General features: G+C 37.3%; 2 protein-coding genes across 4 annotated transcripts; one reads left to right on the top strand and one right to left on the bottom strand.

Moving 5' to 3' along the window:
- Nucleotides 1-917: 917 nt before the first annotated feature.
- Nucleotides 918-3,153, top strand: LOC113751885 (zinc finger protein CONSTANS). Its single transcript, XM_027296034.1, has 3 exons — nt 918-1,459; nt 2,298-2,468; nt 2,841-3,153. The coding sequence occupies exons 1-3, from the start codon at nt 998-1,000 to the stop codon at nt 3,021-3,023; spliced, it is 816 nt and encodes a 271-aa protein (XP_027151835.1). The 5' UTR covers nt 918-997; the 3' UTR covers nt 3,024-3,153.
- Nucleotides 3,154-3,909: 756 nt separating this feature from the next.
- On the bottom strand, nt 3,910-11,703 carry LOC113779592. 3 transcript variants are annotated; one of them, XM_027325244.1, is made up of 7 exons: nt 11,161-11,703; nt 10,866-10,943; nt 10,189-10,269; nt 9,376-9,530; nt 8,127-9,277; nt 7,018-7,134; nt 3,910-3,955 (listed from the first exon to the last, which is right to left on the bottom strand). In XM_027325244.1, exons 1-6 carry the CDS (start codon nt 11,590-11,592, stop codon nt 7,022-7,024), a joined length of 2,010 nt encoding a protein of 669 aa, XP_027181045.1. In that variant the 5' UTR covers nt 11,593-11,703; the 3' UTR covers nt 3,910-3,955; nt 7,018-7,021. The 3 variants fall into 3 exon arrangements, with proteins under 3 accessions (XP_027181045.1, XP_027181038.1, XP_027181030.1); XM_027325237.1 differs by lacking the exon at nt 3,910-3,955 and adding an exon at nt 6,587-6,791; XM_027325229.1 differs by lacking the exon at nt 3,910-3,955 and having other exon boundaries at nt 6,845-7,134.
- Nucleotides 11,704-17,654: the final 5,951 nt, after the last annotated feature.

Below are 17,654 nucleotides of genomic sequence, written 5' to 3'. Positions count from 1 at the left end.
CTAATCATCCCTAACCTCACACAAATGATTGGAAATGTGTATGCTCCTCACATGGGTGTACATTAGCAATGCTTCTGTGCATTGCTTTATCACTCTTTTCGTCTATTAAGTGGTAGGGTCTTATTATTTGTTTGGGTTTCCAAAGTGCAAGTTGGGTATGACTCAATGTCTTTCGAGCCTTGAGGGCAGATTTGATACAAAGGGATGCATCATACATTGATATAACATAGGACCACCACACTAAATAAGGTGGATTTGATTAGAGAAGCATTGCTTGACCCAAACTCCACGAGCAACTATCATTCCTTAGGATTCTCTCTTAAAAACCATCATTCCTCAAGGTTTAATTATGAAGGATCTCGATCCCCCCCCCCAAAAAAAAAGCAAAAAATTTTCTGTTTTAACGTTCATATCACCTTATGTTTAACAATTCTTGGGTCTTTTAAGGTTTCTTAACCAGATGATTAGGTTTAATTGATGATCTATCCTATATCAATCAGATAATCAACTGCCTAGGTGTAGTATTATTGTCTTCGAATGCTAGCTACAAGAAAAAGTCCCAAACCTCCTCTCTTCTCCTCTGAAGGAAAACAAGGGGAAAAAAAAAAAGATTCAAGAAATCTCTCGATTGCAATCCTTGTCAGGTTATTAGGAGTGGGGGACTCAAAAGTAGACTCATCAACAAGGCAGGGCAGGACAGTACGATACATAGATCATATGGAAAGGAAAGGAAAGGAAAAGGGCAAAGTCAACTCCTTCAAGAAAAATGACGTCATCGTCCACGTCACCCTCCAGTCAGTTGGATCCTTTTTAAGAAGAGAGCTCGACTCTCTCATGATCATGGGATACATCGCATTCCTCGTATGATCCCAGGCCACAAAACTTTTCAAAGTCATTACACCTCCCCAAGCCCACTACTTCCTCTTCCTCGCTATAACTAACAAAACAGACTAAAACCTCCGCTAAACCCCACAAGCTCAGCAGAAACCCCCACACCATGTATGCACATAGCAACGCTAATATTCCTGCTACCAATGAAATTCCTTGTGTTTATTCACCACCATCATCATCAACACCAGAATTCTTCGGTCATTTTTCGGCATCTTCTTTGCCAGCCCCTTTAGCCATTCCTGTCAACGAGTACGAGTCTTCGTGTGCTCTGAAATCAGAGTTTAGTTACACTAGTACTAGCAGTGGATGCAGCAGCTACAGCTCTCCAACTTCGCTCACCAGTTATGCAACAACCAATTATAATAGTAGTTATTACAGTTCTCCAACTTCGCTAACGAGCTACGAGTCTAACTACAATGCCAATCTGATGCAAAGAAGCATCAGCAGTCACTCTCTGCTGCATAGGAACAATGTAGAGGGGTTTTCTGCCCTTGTCTCGTCCCCAACTGCATGTTATGACTCAGAAACTAGTCCTTTCAGGAAAGTGTTTAGCGCTGGCGATCTGGAGGTGAGTTTATATGCAGTCATAGGTCATGGTTTTCATTCGCAGACTGAGGGTTCTATAAAATTCAAGTAAAAGCATGCAAATCTGCATCTTTCGCTGCTAACTCCATGCACGTACTATAAATCAATCCATGTTACAGTTCAGAAAGGTTTCTGGCTTTCAACCTGATGCATGAGGGGCAGTAATTATGTTTGTCTTACCCCAAGCATTTCTAAGTCTAAACCAAGTCTGTCTATATACTCACTCGCATGAATGGGAATTCAGACCATATTCATCTTGCTTCCCCAAATTAACAAGGAAGGGAGCGGTGTTATTTCATTAAAAGGCCTAAAAAGGAAATTTTAGAGGCGTGTTTCTTTATAACCATGAGGTGGACCTAGGGTAAAGTCTGCTTAAGCGGCTTGAGAAGACCCGTAGAGTGATGTGTTTCTGTCCAAGAACATAGTTTGATGTCGAATAATAAGCTGCAAATCTCTTTTTTTTCTCCTTATCTTTTCGGAATCTTATGATAATAGTAGTGCTATCATTTCCCAACACTTTTCTTGCTGTAATGACTACAAGATGACAAACTTTGGGCGACTTGGAACTGACAGTGAAAATAGTCAAATAAGCTGAGAAAACAGTAGTATATTACTATGATAGAAAAAGATCATACCAGATGTAGATAAGTGTACATTTTGGAGAGAGAGAGAGAAGCATTTACTGGTCATAATCCAAACATTCAGTTAAAAAGGGTCCAAGTTTAGTTAATTCTCTTGTTTTGCATGACTTTTAGACAATTTAACACTCAATAGATAACTATTTGAGACACTCCCCGACCCGACACCTCTTGTTATAGCAGGGTATGACTCCAAAGCAACATAGCCGTCTGGCAGATAGTTCTCTGGCGAATGAGTATAGCATCATTGAAAGTATGAGCAAAGCCTGCAGATATAGTCCAGAAGAAAAGAAAGAGAGGATTGAGAGATATAGGAGCAAGCGAAATCTCAGGAATTTCAACAAGAAGATCAAGGTACTTTTTACTACTATAGCTAACATCTATTCACGCCTTCCTCTTTTCATTTAACTCAACAGAACGCGCAAGAAGCCTTATCAACGTGCATCTATACAAGCATAAATCCCCAGAGTAGCAGTGAGGTGAAAGTTTCGGATAGACAAATAGGTGGTCCTAAGGAGAAAATAAGAAGCCTCCTAGACAAAATAGTGTGTGATTAAATCAAGTGGTGTCGGTATGATTAACACATGAAGGCACGTACAGTGTCCTTTTTCAAGTTTACCTGCATTACTTTTCAGGGTCCATGGGGGCTTCTAAGCCTCCACAGCTTTAAATTCTATCTTTTCGTGGGCTATTCTTGTAACTCGAATTAACTTCTCTATGATTTAGTATGAATGCAGGAAGACACTTGCAGACAGCAGACCACGCATCAGAGGGCGGTTTGCCAGGAATGATGAGATTGAGAAGGCTTCTCAAAATCAATGGGATCAGGCTGGCATTGAGGAGGAGGACGAAGACGATGACAACTGGATTAATATCCTTGATACATTCTCAACTACTCTCATCCCATAATCGCGGGATTACATTATGAAGCTCCTAAGTTTTAATGTCAATGGAGCACCTAGTTTACGTGTTGAAGATGGTAATCTTTGATTGCAATGTACTTTTAGCATTGTCGAGGATTGCGTCTGATAAAAAGAGCTCCCTCATGGTCTGTGTATTTGAGCTCATTGGCGTTTCTATTTTGTATTGATGCACTTCGAAGGTAGTTTTGTACATTGTCCTGTTGGTTCCATATTCGTATGTATCTATCTATATGCTGAACGAAATGAGATGTAAACCCCTCATATTCATCTTAAAAACGATAATCTCATTTCGACATTAGATTAGGATTAATAATGTCCACATAAATCTTCTGTATCACATTGTTGCATTTTTTGGAACGCGTTTCAATCAAATTTACATAGTTGATCAGAAACATTCCCACCCACATGGTTAGCAAATTTCACCTCAACTCCACAAACTGTGCTAATCACTAGGGAACCTATGATGCAACCTCAACCCAAATTTTGATAAACCTAGCAAAAGACAAATGCTAATGTCATAACCTGGGTTAAAATGGGACAAGCACTCAGTATAATTATGTTTATATTTTGTCATCCAATCGTACGTATTTAAATTTTTTACGTACAAATATATCATAACATTGTACTAAATACATGACAAGTATTCTATTCATATACATAACTTTTTACTCTGTATACAACAATATAATATAATTATATATCAAATAATGTTTTTTTCATTTTTAAAAAAAAAAGTTTTAGCAATCGGACCGAACCTCCGGAGTGCTGTGGCCCCTTTCCCGTTAAAATGCATGGAAGAGACTTAGCAAAGTCAGTTTTCACCGCCAGGAAAGTGACACCTAACTAATCTACACTCTATTGATACCGGCACTATGGGGGACTTCAACAACTTCATCCATCATGTCTATGGATACGGACCTGAACGATTGTTAGTAACAGTCATTTGGAATAATGTAATATTTTGTAATAAGACGCAACTCCACATAAATTATTTGTAAATTTTTATAAACCTTAACAATAAAGACATAATTACTACATATAGGATCCATATAAACGATAACAGAATATCATATTTCTATCATAAAGATGTACAAAAAATTTATATAAAATTATAAAACGTTCAAAAAATGTTACATTGTTCGGAAGGAAGGTTGACAGATCAACCGCCCCATATCTACAATGTGCTCAGCCAGCAAACCCCACTTAGTTGAGCAGTCAAATGGCATACGCAACAATAATTAGCATCCGGAAGTTAGTACTGTAACATCGGTTATAGTGGAGGAAGGCCTCTGAAGAGTTTTATACCGTATAGCTTCGGAAAAATAGTGTCGAGCTTGTATTGGTCGATTTGAAAAACATGGGATTTGTTGCCCAGTACTACTAGCAACAGCCTCTGGTTGCGCTGGACGCTAGCACATCAAAAAAAAAAAAATTGGAAGAAAAATGCGGGGAGTTTCTATGCAAACTTTGCTACTTCATTCTTTGACACTCAGAAGCGGTATAATCTCCAAACTTTATACAGCTACATTTTTCAAGCGAATTGATAAAATGTCCTTGAATATTTGCATCTTTTCCTGGTTGAGATATTCACATTTTTGAAATCTCTGAACCCCACGTCAGACATGTCAAATTAAAATAAGAAAACAAGGCATACTCAAAAACTCAGTGTGGAACATGCATCTCTATCCATGCGTGAATGTCATTCAAATATTTTTCTCTCATGGATGTTTGAGATCACAAATGTGAAATCGTCGGGGCTCTTAATATCTCCTAAGCAGCAGCAATGTCTAAGGAAGAAGGCAGACATTCTTTCCCAAAATAGAAATTATAATTCCTCCAGTAAGCCACTTGATCCATATTCCTTAAAGAACAAGCAATAAGGTATAAACAAAGGTCTAAAGAAGCTGGCACCTACCCGCTAAAGAAACCACCTAAATTATATATGGCATCGACTAAAAGATAAATACAGCTGCACAAAGCCCGTCCCTGCTCCTTTTCAATATTTTTTAAGAGCAGTGTCTGGCCTTAGGAGTCATATCTGTTATTTAATATTCCAAAAGTAACAATCCTGCTCCTAATTTACCCTAATCATTTGGTCTCTCACGTTAGTGAATGATGAGCACAAGGTTACAACATTGAAGGTTATGAGTGCAAGTGTAATGACTAGCATCTGAATCTGGACTTTGTATTTTAGTTGAAGGCCACAGAAATCAAGATGCCTAGAAGTGGGAGGACGGCTGGTTGATTCTTGTCAGGACGACAGTGGCTAGCCCACTACCTGTGAATAACCAGTCAAAAGAAGGGCAACAAATAAACTATTTCACAAAGACCTAGGTTGTCCACATCCTAGTGTTAAAACATGCATAAGCTTCATCATGAATCACCTGTCTACCCCCCACATGTGCAAGAGATTCTAGCCAGTTCCATTTTCTGGATTTGAACCTAATGATCCACTTGATAATCCCATAAATAGCTGAAGCACTAAAGTTTTCATCAAGTATTTAAGAAATTTGACCAAGAAATATGGTAAAACAAACAAAAGATTTTGATTACCACGAGAAATGCACAATCCACACACTGGGGAATCTTGTCAAGGTTAGACGCTAGATACAAAAGCCTATGATCTTGGAAAAGGACAGTTGTCTATAAGGTGTGATAATTATGCAGAAAGTAAACAAACAGCAGCCGCTCTACTTCCCTTTAGAGTATTATTAGCAAATAGAAAAGGAAAGAACAGAAAAAAGGTCCAACTTCCTCGGGATTGTAGAACAATAATAGGCCATAAAAAATAGCATAGCACATGAAAAGCATTATATTCAACTCGCCTAGTTTTAGCTATATATTCCAGTTACGATAAAGATCAGCACTTAGGCACATTCAAAACTTTAAAGCATTGTAGGATAATGATGATTGCCCATTTTACTCAGATAGCAACTTGTCCCGAAATGCTACCCCTGGAGTTTCTTAGCAATCACACAAGAATAATCCCAGCTAAAAATTACAAAACTACACTAATTTTTCACATCCACTGGTCGTTGTCCCTTCCATGCTTAACTTCCCCTGCTTCCCGAAACCCTCTGTATTTATGCAATCAACCCAACTTTATGATTAAAAAGAACAAGCATAACAACAAGAGCAGAGCAACCACCATAATGGCTCCCACAATGTCGTTTTAGAAATTAAAGATAAAAATCAAGGGGTCTCACAGAAATGTCAGACATTTATGAAGAAAGACTCAGACGTAACTTTTGTTAGAATATTCGCTCAATGATATGTTTATTGCGATATACTAGTGTAAACAGTAAATAGTTTTTTAATCACAAGATTGGGCTGCATTTGCCAACCAAACTATAGGTCAAGTGCAGTATAACACCATTTAATTTTCCACCAAAATCTACTCAGGACTTCAATAGCTCTTGCCTTTAAAGAACTTTAACGTGAACTCAAGGAAAAAAAATTTTCAGCTGAATCAATTTTTCAAATTTCTCACTGCACATTTATAAAAGCTTGAATTGGATAAGAATATTTTAAACAATTAATCAAGTCAGTTGATTCTAACAAATAAACAAAACTTACATGCACAAAATAATTACGGAAAGCGGCAATATCGACAGTCCATCCTTGCATTTTTCAGCTAATGAATATGAAGTATCAATGTTGCTATCCTTCAGGGAAATGAGTATAGAGATAATTTTACCTCCAACCATGACAATTGCAGCCACAATAAACATTCATTAAACAAGATCAAAAACTCCTGAAAATGAAAAATTTTCCAATTTTCATATTCTTAATAAATTGTAGTCTCAGATGCAAGGACCAAGAATTTAAATGAAGGGAAAAATGGCACTTGAAGACAAAGGTCTTCTATGATAAAGGAAGAAGGGAAAAAAAACTACAGAAGAAAGGGTACAGCACTACAGCCTCAACTATTATACAGTTGTAAACCAACCGAGATCAATTTTAAAGGAAGGAAACCTTACCTACTTAGGTTGTATTTAACTTGCGAGCCTTCCTCTTGAAAGGCCTTGAATTCAAGATATGTTTGAGATTAAAAGGAATCTTCTGGTGAACTGACCTTCGTTTTCCTCTGCCTCTTCCTGTATTTTACAAAAAACTGAATTAAACATAATATTGACAAAATAAAAGTAATCAGTACTATCAAAGCAAGAAAAACAAATGAGTATAGCAAAATGGAATGCATGATGTTACTAAAATGTGCAAACAGCAGTCCAGTAGCGGTCAGCAAATTGCACAAAGTTTAAATACTAAAATCCATTGTTAGAACAATATTCAACTCTTTTCATTCTAACTAGGGATAAGCAATGGTAGGGGGTCGCCTTTATCTACCCAGAAACAGTAGGATAGAGTGCGGTCAGGAATATGAAACAGTGGAATCAACCACTGACAAAGTTAGGCACAATTACAGGCTAGAGATTGTAAACAGATGATTCGTTAAAGTTGGACCAACGCAAAAGAATTATGTAACTGACTTTTGGTCTTTACCCTACTGTACTCTGCTCAATCCCTATCTGCCGCTAATACTTATGACTACATTCAGGATATAAGCACAGATAACTATCACAAAAAGGAGAATAACGAGTGAAGAAAAAGCAAACTTTAAGAAGTAATGGAAGGAAGAGGTACTTGAAACTTGAAGTAATAAATTTCTACAGAACCCCATACTGGACAACAAATTGTCTAAAACATAATAAAATCCCCGAATAATGTAACAATGTAATAGTTGGGGACTTACATTGTAGTAGAAAAAGAATAAAAATCAATACAACCACAATGATAATACGCACGAATGACAAAAATGTTTTTTGGTTTGAGATAATATGCCAAATTGGGAGTGTTTGGATACCAAAATTATCTCAAATAATATTTCGCTTGCATCACAAACACATTTCCCAACCTATCTTTTTATATTCCCAAATACTTTTTATCTTACATACATCACATCACAAAAAGTGCTACAGTAATTATTCCAAATAATATTTCAAATAATACACTATCCAAACAAACCGGAATCGTTACAGTTGACAGCATCAAACTAAAATTACAACTCAACGATAATTTCTTTCATCACCTGACACAGATTTGCTAAGGAATGGGCAATGCATTGCAACTTCACCCTTCAATTTCCTTCGTTCTTCCTTTTCGTCTTCCTGCATCAGTTCAGAAGCCATGTCTTCTTCAATGGGTTCGACTTCTGAAACCAGAGACCCATTTGCCTTTTTTGCCGGATCATGAGACTCCTCATTAGGAATTTCAATAGCAAAGGCAGCTAAATTCTCTAACTTTTCCTGAAATTGTTTATTTTCCCTAAACTCTTCATTTGAATGTGTATCAGACACTGCAAAAGCTGGTATTTTCTTGTTTTCCCGATCCATCTCAATCTTGTCCACAACTGATCCACTTTCTGCATACAAACCTTTGGTGGAACTGATAGGCATCTTAGCTTCTTCACCATGGAAAGTGGATAAAACATCTTTTGAATGAAAAAGAATTTCCGCATTGGCAATATCATGACAGGTATGAGCTGTGTCAGCATCATCTGCACTATAGCGGTTTGTCATATGATCTGCTAGAGGGACCTGTTCATAACTATCTAGGCAACTTTGTGAATGCAAATTATGCAATTCTCTATCAGAAGCAGGTAAGTCTGCATCCAAGTCCTTTACAGTTTTCAATTCCATTGTGGCAACCACATGGTTAATCTCTTTTTCCGCTAGAGGAGAATTATTTACAGATCCATTAGGCAGAGTTCGCATTTCAGAATCTTGATGTCTGGGGCTCTGATGCCTATCATTCTCAGAAGTCTGAATTTCTTCAGGCAGAAGATTAGTCCTTGACAACTCTTCAGATATCCCAGATACTGAAACAGTTAACTTAGACTCATCAGCACCAGACAGGTTTTTACCAATATCCAGTGCCTCGGATGCAGACTCTACAGCGGATAAAATCTCCTTAATCTGCAAACCATGAGAAGGGAGGCTATTTAAAGCTGAGGCAAATCCAACAGTTTTCACAGTATTATGTACACTACCAGAAGCTGAGAAAGACTTCTCAATGTCATCTAATAGCAAGTCACCTTCGCCACTCGAAATGGGATCCCACCTAAGCCAGTCACTAAATACACTTTCCTCGGGATTAACTTTTCCACTAGAAGGCATTACTTCTACTTTTATTGCGTCCTTATAGTAATGCTTTTTCCTCAATGCATTGACTATGACAGATCTGCCATAAAGAAAAAAAAATGCTGAACACACTCAGATAAAAGTGTTGAGGGGAAAAAACACGTACACACCTGCACGAAAACCTACGATTCAGCATACCTACAATTCTTGGAAACAGCAGCCTTAGCATGTTCAAATGGCAGCCCAATCAGTGAAAACAAATTTGCAACATCATAAGGCCCCCTAAGTTCAGACACAGAAGCAGCAGCACTTGAGATGATAAGATTCTTCCCTCGAGTCCAATCCACCAGTAGCTGGAAGTTTCGGTTGGTTTCATGTTCAAACCAGAAGTAACAAATGTTCAATGATAGGTTTAATGAGCATTTGCAACCCAAAAGGTGGGTCTTCCAGATTATAGTCATCAAACTTTGAACTCCATCAGAAAAATCCATTAGGAGCTAAAATGCAATGATGCAATTGACTTTCATTTTTCTAGTATCTACAGAAAATGGTACATAACTCAGTATGTGATTCAGCACAGAGACTTGCAAATCAATCTTAACTAAATTCTCTCAAACTCACAACCATCAAATACTGGAAAAGGAATATGGCAAGTTAAGCTATGTTGTACACTGAAAGTTATGCTTCAAATAAAATTAGGTGATGAAGAATTTGTTTCCAGTAGGTATGCTGGAAAAGTGAAAGTTAAACTAGTGTTATCACCATCATTAAAGTGAAGTTAGAAAAGTTGGTGTGTACATCATTTAACATATCTCTATTTCACTTAAAACAACTAAAACAAGTGTCGTCTCAAGTTTAATATCATTGCAGAACTCTGATCAACACTTAAATGCTTTGACAGGCATTCCATTGGAAGTAGGGACCACTATGAATTTCCATGACGAAAGTCTATAAAGCCAAGCTGCAACTTATTTCAGAGTTTTAGGAAGAAAAAAAATCTCCAGAACTCACCTTGCAATTAGATATTGTTTGCCTCCTCACTTGAGCATCTACAATGAGACTCGAATAACTGATCTCAAAATACACCCCACGCTGCATGTAATTTGTATACACAATTACCACTGTGAGAAACTATCACTTTGAATGAGATTGGTTTTATGCAAAAAATAAATTACATATTCCATCCACATGCACACAAAGAAAGACTTTTCAGTCTTCTCAACCTGTGACAGCGATGATCACAGTGCAGTAACCTAACTAGTTACAGATACCCCCCTTCCCTTCCTTCCCCCATTTCCACGGGTCTATGACATCAATCACCAATCAATAATGGATTCCCATGTGAATGAAGATTAACTAAGCCTAAGATCTTGTAAAATAACTTCTATTCGACTTCGAGAGCATTTACGGCAGCGTGCACAATCACCCCTTATTTTAATCATATTACAAAAATAGTATAGACCAGTTTCCTTGTAATAATGTCTGCACGCTCTTCTCTCCCCAAACCAGAGGCAATAAGGGCAGGGGCGGTCCTACCTATCCCTACAAGTGAAAACAAATGAATCCAAAATGCCTCAATGTTGTTTGCGTTTAACTAAGAACAGCACAATGATCACATTAAATTGCAACTATATCTCAAATTTCTGAGGATCATGAGTTCGTAGAGAAGCCAATAATGAAGAAGAAACCTTAACGGCAGCTTTCACCATCGATTGCTTGAGCCGAAATGGCAACTTCTCTGACAAATCAATAGCAATTATATCAACCTGCATTCATAAAAACTAACCGTTAAAAACAAATACGTGAACACTTGTATACAATGGAAATACAAATTAAACAAATTAGTATTTGTATCCCCAAGTTTCATACTTGATTCCTATCATCAAGCTTATAAAATCCCAGATATTAAATATTCACAAATTAAAGTAGAGAAAATTAATTAAAAATTAAAAATACAAATAAAAATGAAAAAAAGAAACAAACCTCAGAGGTTTGGCAAGCCTGCTCGAAAGCATTCTGATTTATGGGCCTTACAGCGACTATATCGTAGCTTTTAATAACAGGATTACCCGAATTAAGAGCGGCAGCTTGAGCCGGGCAATCAATAACGACAGTTAATCGGGAGTACTGACGGAAAGGGGTGGAAACGGGGACGTTTAAGAGGTCACGGTGGAACTTAACGGAGCTAGAAAAAGAAGGGGCGTGTTTGAGGAGAGAAGAGAGGGGGAATAATGAGGTGGAGCAACGGTCCGATTCGGACATAACGCCTTTAATTACACGGTTGTAAGCAACTCCGGTGTAGCCTAGCTCGGCGGCTTTGATGACGAGCTTGAGGCGGTTTGATTTGTAGGTGGTTGTTTTGGTCACATGGCGGTCGGACTCGTGGTATGGAATGTTCAGGTCGAAGAACCCCATTCCTTTTCCTTTTTCTCCTTTTCTTTTTTTTTAATATTTTGTGCTTCTTCTTTGTTGGATGTAAATGCTCGTGGAATTTGGAGTTTGGAGGGAAGAAACGGCGGGGAGTGCTGAAAGGGTTGCTGTGCAAAAGTTTCGTGCGGTACCTCCTCCTACTCGCAGTCCTTTCAAGTAACCACTGTTTATAAAGCTAGCAGAAAAAACACGAACTAAGTACTAAAATAAGTATGATCTTAACCAACGGGTGATTTGGGCAATCGAGAATAATGTTTGGACAGCAAATTAGCCCAAATAATATTTTGTTTACATGATAAATATATTTTTTAATCCATCTTTTTATATTTTCGATCACCTTTTTATCTCACATATATCATATCATAAAAAGTTTTACAATAATTATTTCAAATAATACCCTATCAAAACAAACCTGCTGATTTGGTTGGAAGCGAAAAATTGAAAGCACGTTTTTTGGTCAATATTCATTTTCCCTCATTTCCTATTCACTTGAGCAAAAAAATAAATTATGTGTTGCTATCATGAGTTAAAGGTTATGGTGTAGTGCTATTAATCTAGTTGAGTCGAGCCGAGTTTCTGAATGCCGAGCTCGACTCGTGAAGAACTCGAGCCAGGCTCGAGCTCGCTCGATTATGCGAACGAGCTATGATATGCACTCAAACTCGACTCGAAAAATGAAAACGTGACTCAAGCTCGAGCTTGACTCGTTCATCACAAACGAATCGGGCCCAGACGAGGTGGGACACTTACTTAAAGTATCGGCAATAATTACTCCTGTATGAGGAGGTGGGACATTACAAAAATTTAGAACCCGTTTTTGCAACACCCATTCACTATCAACAAAATGCCCTGTCACAATCATGTATTGAATTTTTTGACCAGATTTTCACAAATCTGTGGTTATACTAACCCTATTGGCACATTTTAAAAGATTTCTCAGTCTTTTCTTTTCAAGCATGTAAGCAGTCACACAATCTTCTTTTACTGTTTGCCGATTAATCTTTTTATAAAATGGAGATGCAGCTTTCATAAACTTGTTAAAAATAACATGGTCCAACATAGAGAAATGATACTCGTGTACAAGAACCATATGAGCTGCTAACTCTCGTACTTTAGCATGATCATACGAGAAATTAGTTATAGAAGTTATACCATCTGAGGGTCCTTCGGTAAAGGATAACACTTGCTGCCTCTTTCGATTTTCCTCCCCAACAGCCAACCTCTTTTGTAGGCAATTTTTGAGATGATACTTGTGTTGAGAGGTAGCTCCAGATGGGCTTTTGGCAAATAGTTCTTTGTAGTGATTGTACTGCACTTTCGATGTTCCATCAGGCTGTTTTACTACTGTCATATCCTCTCATATTGTTGACTTCTTTTTCCGTTCCTTTTTTTCAAACGGATTTGCTCCTTCTTGTATACTTTTTTCCCCTATTTCTGCTCCTTCATTTGGCTGCTATAGGTTATCTAAGTTCAGCTCTTCTTCGCTCATCTCATCAATATTAGACTCCACCTCAAGTTCTTGAGCTACAGCTTCATTTCCAACCTCCATAATAGGACTTATTGACGATCCTTGGTGTGAATGAAATGGAGGACTGTACATACCTATTATTTAAAAGACAAGTCCATAAGAAACATATGCAGTCAAGTGGCTATAAGAGAGAATATCAGTGACTGTAAGAAAGCCTGCTCCCTTCCTCCCTCCCACAAGGCTATGTGATAACATGAAGATAAGCAAACACTATATTGGTTGTTCAATATTGATAGCAGGTTCTGAACTCTTGGAAGGGGATAATACTATTTTCAGCTTGCTTTTCGCCATTTCTACACATGTATGAATCCAAATTCAGCATTTTATCAACATAATTTGCTCAAACAAAAGCACATAATCTGCATCTACACATTTTCATGGTTAATTTCAGATCTTTAGTGAATTAAAAGAAGAAAAAGAAAGAAAGAATGTCAAGACTTCGCTCGCTCAACGCCCTTGGAGTTTAGAAGAGATGTATTGATTCCATTTGTTTGTAAAACATATTTTGAACTGGATAAGACAAAAGAAATATGCAATTTCAATTTCTAAAGAGGAGATATTCTGTTTAGATATTTGTTGATTTTGTGAACTAATAATTAAAGACTAGGCAAGAAAACAACCATATTTACCTTAAATTTAAGCTATATGCAAAGTCAAAAAAAACGTTATTGAAAGGTCACATTTTCTTTCTAGTTTTACATTTCCTGATTGTACAAATTTCTAAATCATTCGTTCAGAAATTGGCCATCAAGACTGCCTCCCCAAGAATGTGTCATTCGATTGCTTGCATCACATTCTCCTTCGTCACCTACATTTATTACGGTAATAGTAGAAATCGATTAATTACACATTAATATTTCCAATGAACTCAGTAAAATAAAATAGGAGAAATTTTCTAGATCAAATGCTATTAGAAGCAACCTCAGACGATAACTTCCTCTGGTCCACATACAAGAAAGCTGAGCTTAATGTTACCACTGCAAACGCAAGAACAATTGGGCAGTAGGATACATCAGTGCTGCGAATATTATAAAGCCAGGCAACCTATATGGTTGTAATTACATTAAATTGCGAAACAAGCTGAAGAAACCAGTATTTTTCTGAAAAAGTCGACAATTACAAAGAACCAAATCACAAGCACCAGAGATTTACCTCATCAAAAGTTGCTATCAATATACCACGAGCTTTTTCCTGCACAAGGTTCTCTCTCAAATCTTTTAACTTGTCTGCAACAGAACGACCAGAAAATTGTGGAGAATGCACAACAATAGAATTCAGTTCAAGTGGTGGGCGGCTAATCCAAACTTCATCCACCAAGTTTCTGGGTGTCTGAATCAACTTTTGCTCTTTTTTACTAAAAGCACGCTCCCATTTCTGTGCAGTGTCTACTGACACACACCAAGGATCAACACCAATGGCAGCATATTTTGGTAAATTCTAGTGTGGCAGTTAACGAACACCAGTTAACATGGTGAATGTTTCCAAAAAAAGTGGTTCATCAGGGATTAGGAAACTAAAGAATTGCTTCTTCTTGGGGCTTCACTGCTTCAGTAAACCCATAAGTAAAATTATATAATTTAAAAAAAAAACTAACGTGGGTAGCGGCGAAGCCTCTGGCTGTGGGTAGCGGCGGCGGTGATGGGTGTGGGGTGCGGGCCGTGCGGCTGAGAGGCAGAGACGGAGAGGGAGGTTGTGGGTAGCGGTGGCGGCGAAGCCTCTGACTGTGGGGTGCAGGTTGTGCGGTTGAGAGGCAGAGATGGAGAGGGAGGACTGTGGTCTAGTAGGGTGCGGTGGAGAAGAATAATGAAATGAAAGCAATGGATGTATCGAACCCTAGTCCAAATTTCTGCTCTTTGATTGCTAAAATGACAAAAATGCCCTTCGTTGTCGAGCTCAATCGAGCTACTCGATAAAGAAGGGAATTCGAGCTTACTCGGCTCGATAACTAAACGAATATATTTCGAGCTTGAGCTTGACTCGTTAACTGAAATTAACGAGCCGAGCTCGAGCCTCACCGAGTCAAGCTCTAATGAGATTTCGAGCTACTCGTTTGGCTTAACAGCTCTATTATGATGGTGGCCAACCACCCAAATAGCTGTTGGTTCCATATATCATGAGTGAGACATAATTAACGATTAAGGACTACATACTATAGTTAAATCGTACGTATGTAAAGTCTATGAGCTTGACATATTGTATGATCAACGAGAAATAATTTGGTTTGTCTTTAACGAAAAAATAAGTATATTTTAATGAAATAGAAAATAATGGGAATGAAAAGACAGAGATGTGCTATGGATCCAATTTTAGTATAGATGACTTGTAATTGTGAACTTAAATTAGGGTAAAATACAAAAAAAAAAAAAAATACTCCTGTGGTTAAGCTAACCTACAGAAAAGCCCTTTGTAGTTTTAAATCATACATTTCAGTCTTTTATGGTTTGAACTAATTTAAAACAGTAATGAAAATCGTCAAAAATAACAAAGGTAGACGAAATGACACAATTATACTAATATATATAAGCAATAAAAGACCTTCTACCAGCCATCCTGTTAAGCAAACTTATGGAAAAAACCCTATGCTTAAATCAACCTATAGGAAAAAAAATCCCCATATGGTTATATGTTACTATCACTACCATTCTCTATCTTCTACTGCCATCTTCTATTGCCTCCTTCTCATCCATCACAATCCCTATTCCTCTCATTTTTTGTCCACTATCTTCTCTTTCCCTCTTTTTCCTTATTTCCCTCCCTTGCACCCCCTTTCCTCTCATTGCGGCCCTCTTTTCACATCTTCTCATCTCATTCCCTTGACCAACCTATCACTAGAATGAAGGAAGAAAATGCAGAGGAAGGGGCAATCTAGTTTGCGACCTCTTCCTACATCCTCTTCCCTCTCTCTTGCGACTAGCTATGGTTACTAAAATAAGAGATGGTATAGGAAAGTAGCTATGAAGGGAAGAGAGGGAGCGGGATGTAGTAGAGGGGAAGGGAGGGAATGAAAGGGAAAGGAATAGAGGGATGAAAGAAAGGAATGGAACAGTGATAGAGAAAGAGAGTGGTGATAGAGGGAGGACGGTGGTGAAAGGTGAAAAATGTCGGTGGCAAGAGACGAGGGTGGTGGTGAAGGAAGAGATGATAGTGGTATTTTATTTTAATTTATTTATTTTGTGTATAGAAATGAAGTGAGTTTATTTAGGATCTTTTATTTATTTATTTTGTGCATAGAAATAAGGTGGGTTTTATTTGAATTTATTTATTTATTTATTTTATGTATAGAAATAAAGTAAGATGTATTTGGAAATTTTAGGTTGTTTTGCAGATTTTATGAGTTTTAAAGGATTTAATATGTATATTAGCTAAAATTTTGATTTAAAAATTTATTTTTCATATCAAGCAACCTCAAACTCATTAATTTAAATGATTTTTGTCAATTTTTTACATTAGTTCAAACTACGAGTTATTGGATCGTATGATTCGAAAATATAAGAAACTTTTTTCTGTATGTTTGTTGAACCACAAGAGACTTTTCTATATTATAACTCTAAAGATATAATAGGTATATCAACTAAAATTTTGATTGTTTTAAGTACAAATGCTTGTCAAGAAACTCGCGTATTTCAAACTTGTTATTTCAGACAATTTCTATCACTTTTTTAAATTAATTCAAATCATAAAGTATTGGAGTTTATGATTTAAAACTATGGGGGATTTTTCTATATTTCGCTTAACTTTTAGGGGATTTTTTATATTTAATCCTTTGAATTAACTTGTTGAAGATGTCTTAATTAAATGAGTAAAGTTGAGATTCTTGACGTTAGAGATTTTAAATCCAAGTATCTTATCCTCTACCTACTTCTTGAGCTTTTACCCCTTGCTAAAAAACTAAAAATGTTACGTATGACCTTGATTGTTATTTCTTTTGCAAGAGATATAATGTCGTTCTTGGCCATTGATTATTACTATTACTTTTGCACGAGATAATAATGTGATTATTTGTAGCAACCATTGTTCTCCATTTTTTGTTTTGAATGGAGGGAAAGCTATGTGAAAAGTGCAAGGAAGTGCAGTAAAGAAAAATAAAAATAATCTTCTAATTTACATTTGCTCATTGAAGAGGTGATTTCTGACTTGACTCGGATAGCTGAAGCGCACTCCTGGTTGGAGAGGTAACTTACTTGCAGATCACCTGCTTAGTTTATCAGATACGGGGCTAGGTCCCCCGATTTTCCTTCAACGATCTAGTTAGTCATTTGACAATATGAAATGCGGAATATTTTCACAAGGTTTTAGGCTTTTACCAGGAAAAAGTCATTTTCTCAGTGGGAGGTCTTGATATTTATAGGGAACAATTTGGAGGGAAAGACTATGGGGTCTAGGTCCCTAGAAATCTGACTAAGACAGCATATCACCTTGACTCGACAACTCTGGGCAGTGGACAAGGTGTCAGGGCAGTGAGCAGAGTGTGTCAGAGGACACATCCTCTACTCTTCGGTTGTTAAATCCTTTAGACAGG

This window comes from Coffea eugenioides, chromosome 1 (genome assembly GCF_003713205.1).
Source record: "Coffea eugenioides isolate CCC68of chromosome 1, Ceug_1.0, whole genome shotgun sequence".
NCBI classification, from domain to species: domain Eukaryota; kingdom Viridiplantae; phylum Streptophyta; class Magnoliopsida; order Gentianales; family Rubiaceae; genus Coffea; species Coffea eugenioides.
Note: the sequence above shows the minus strand (reverse complement) of the source record. Positions and strands in the feature narration are given on the sequence as shown.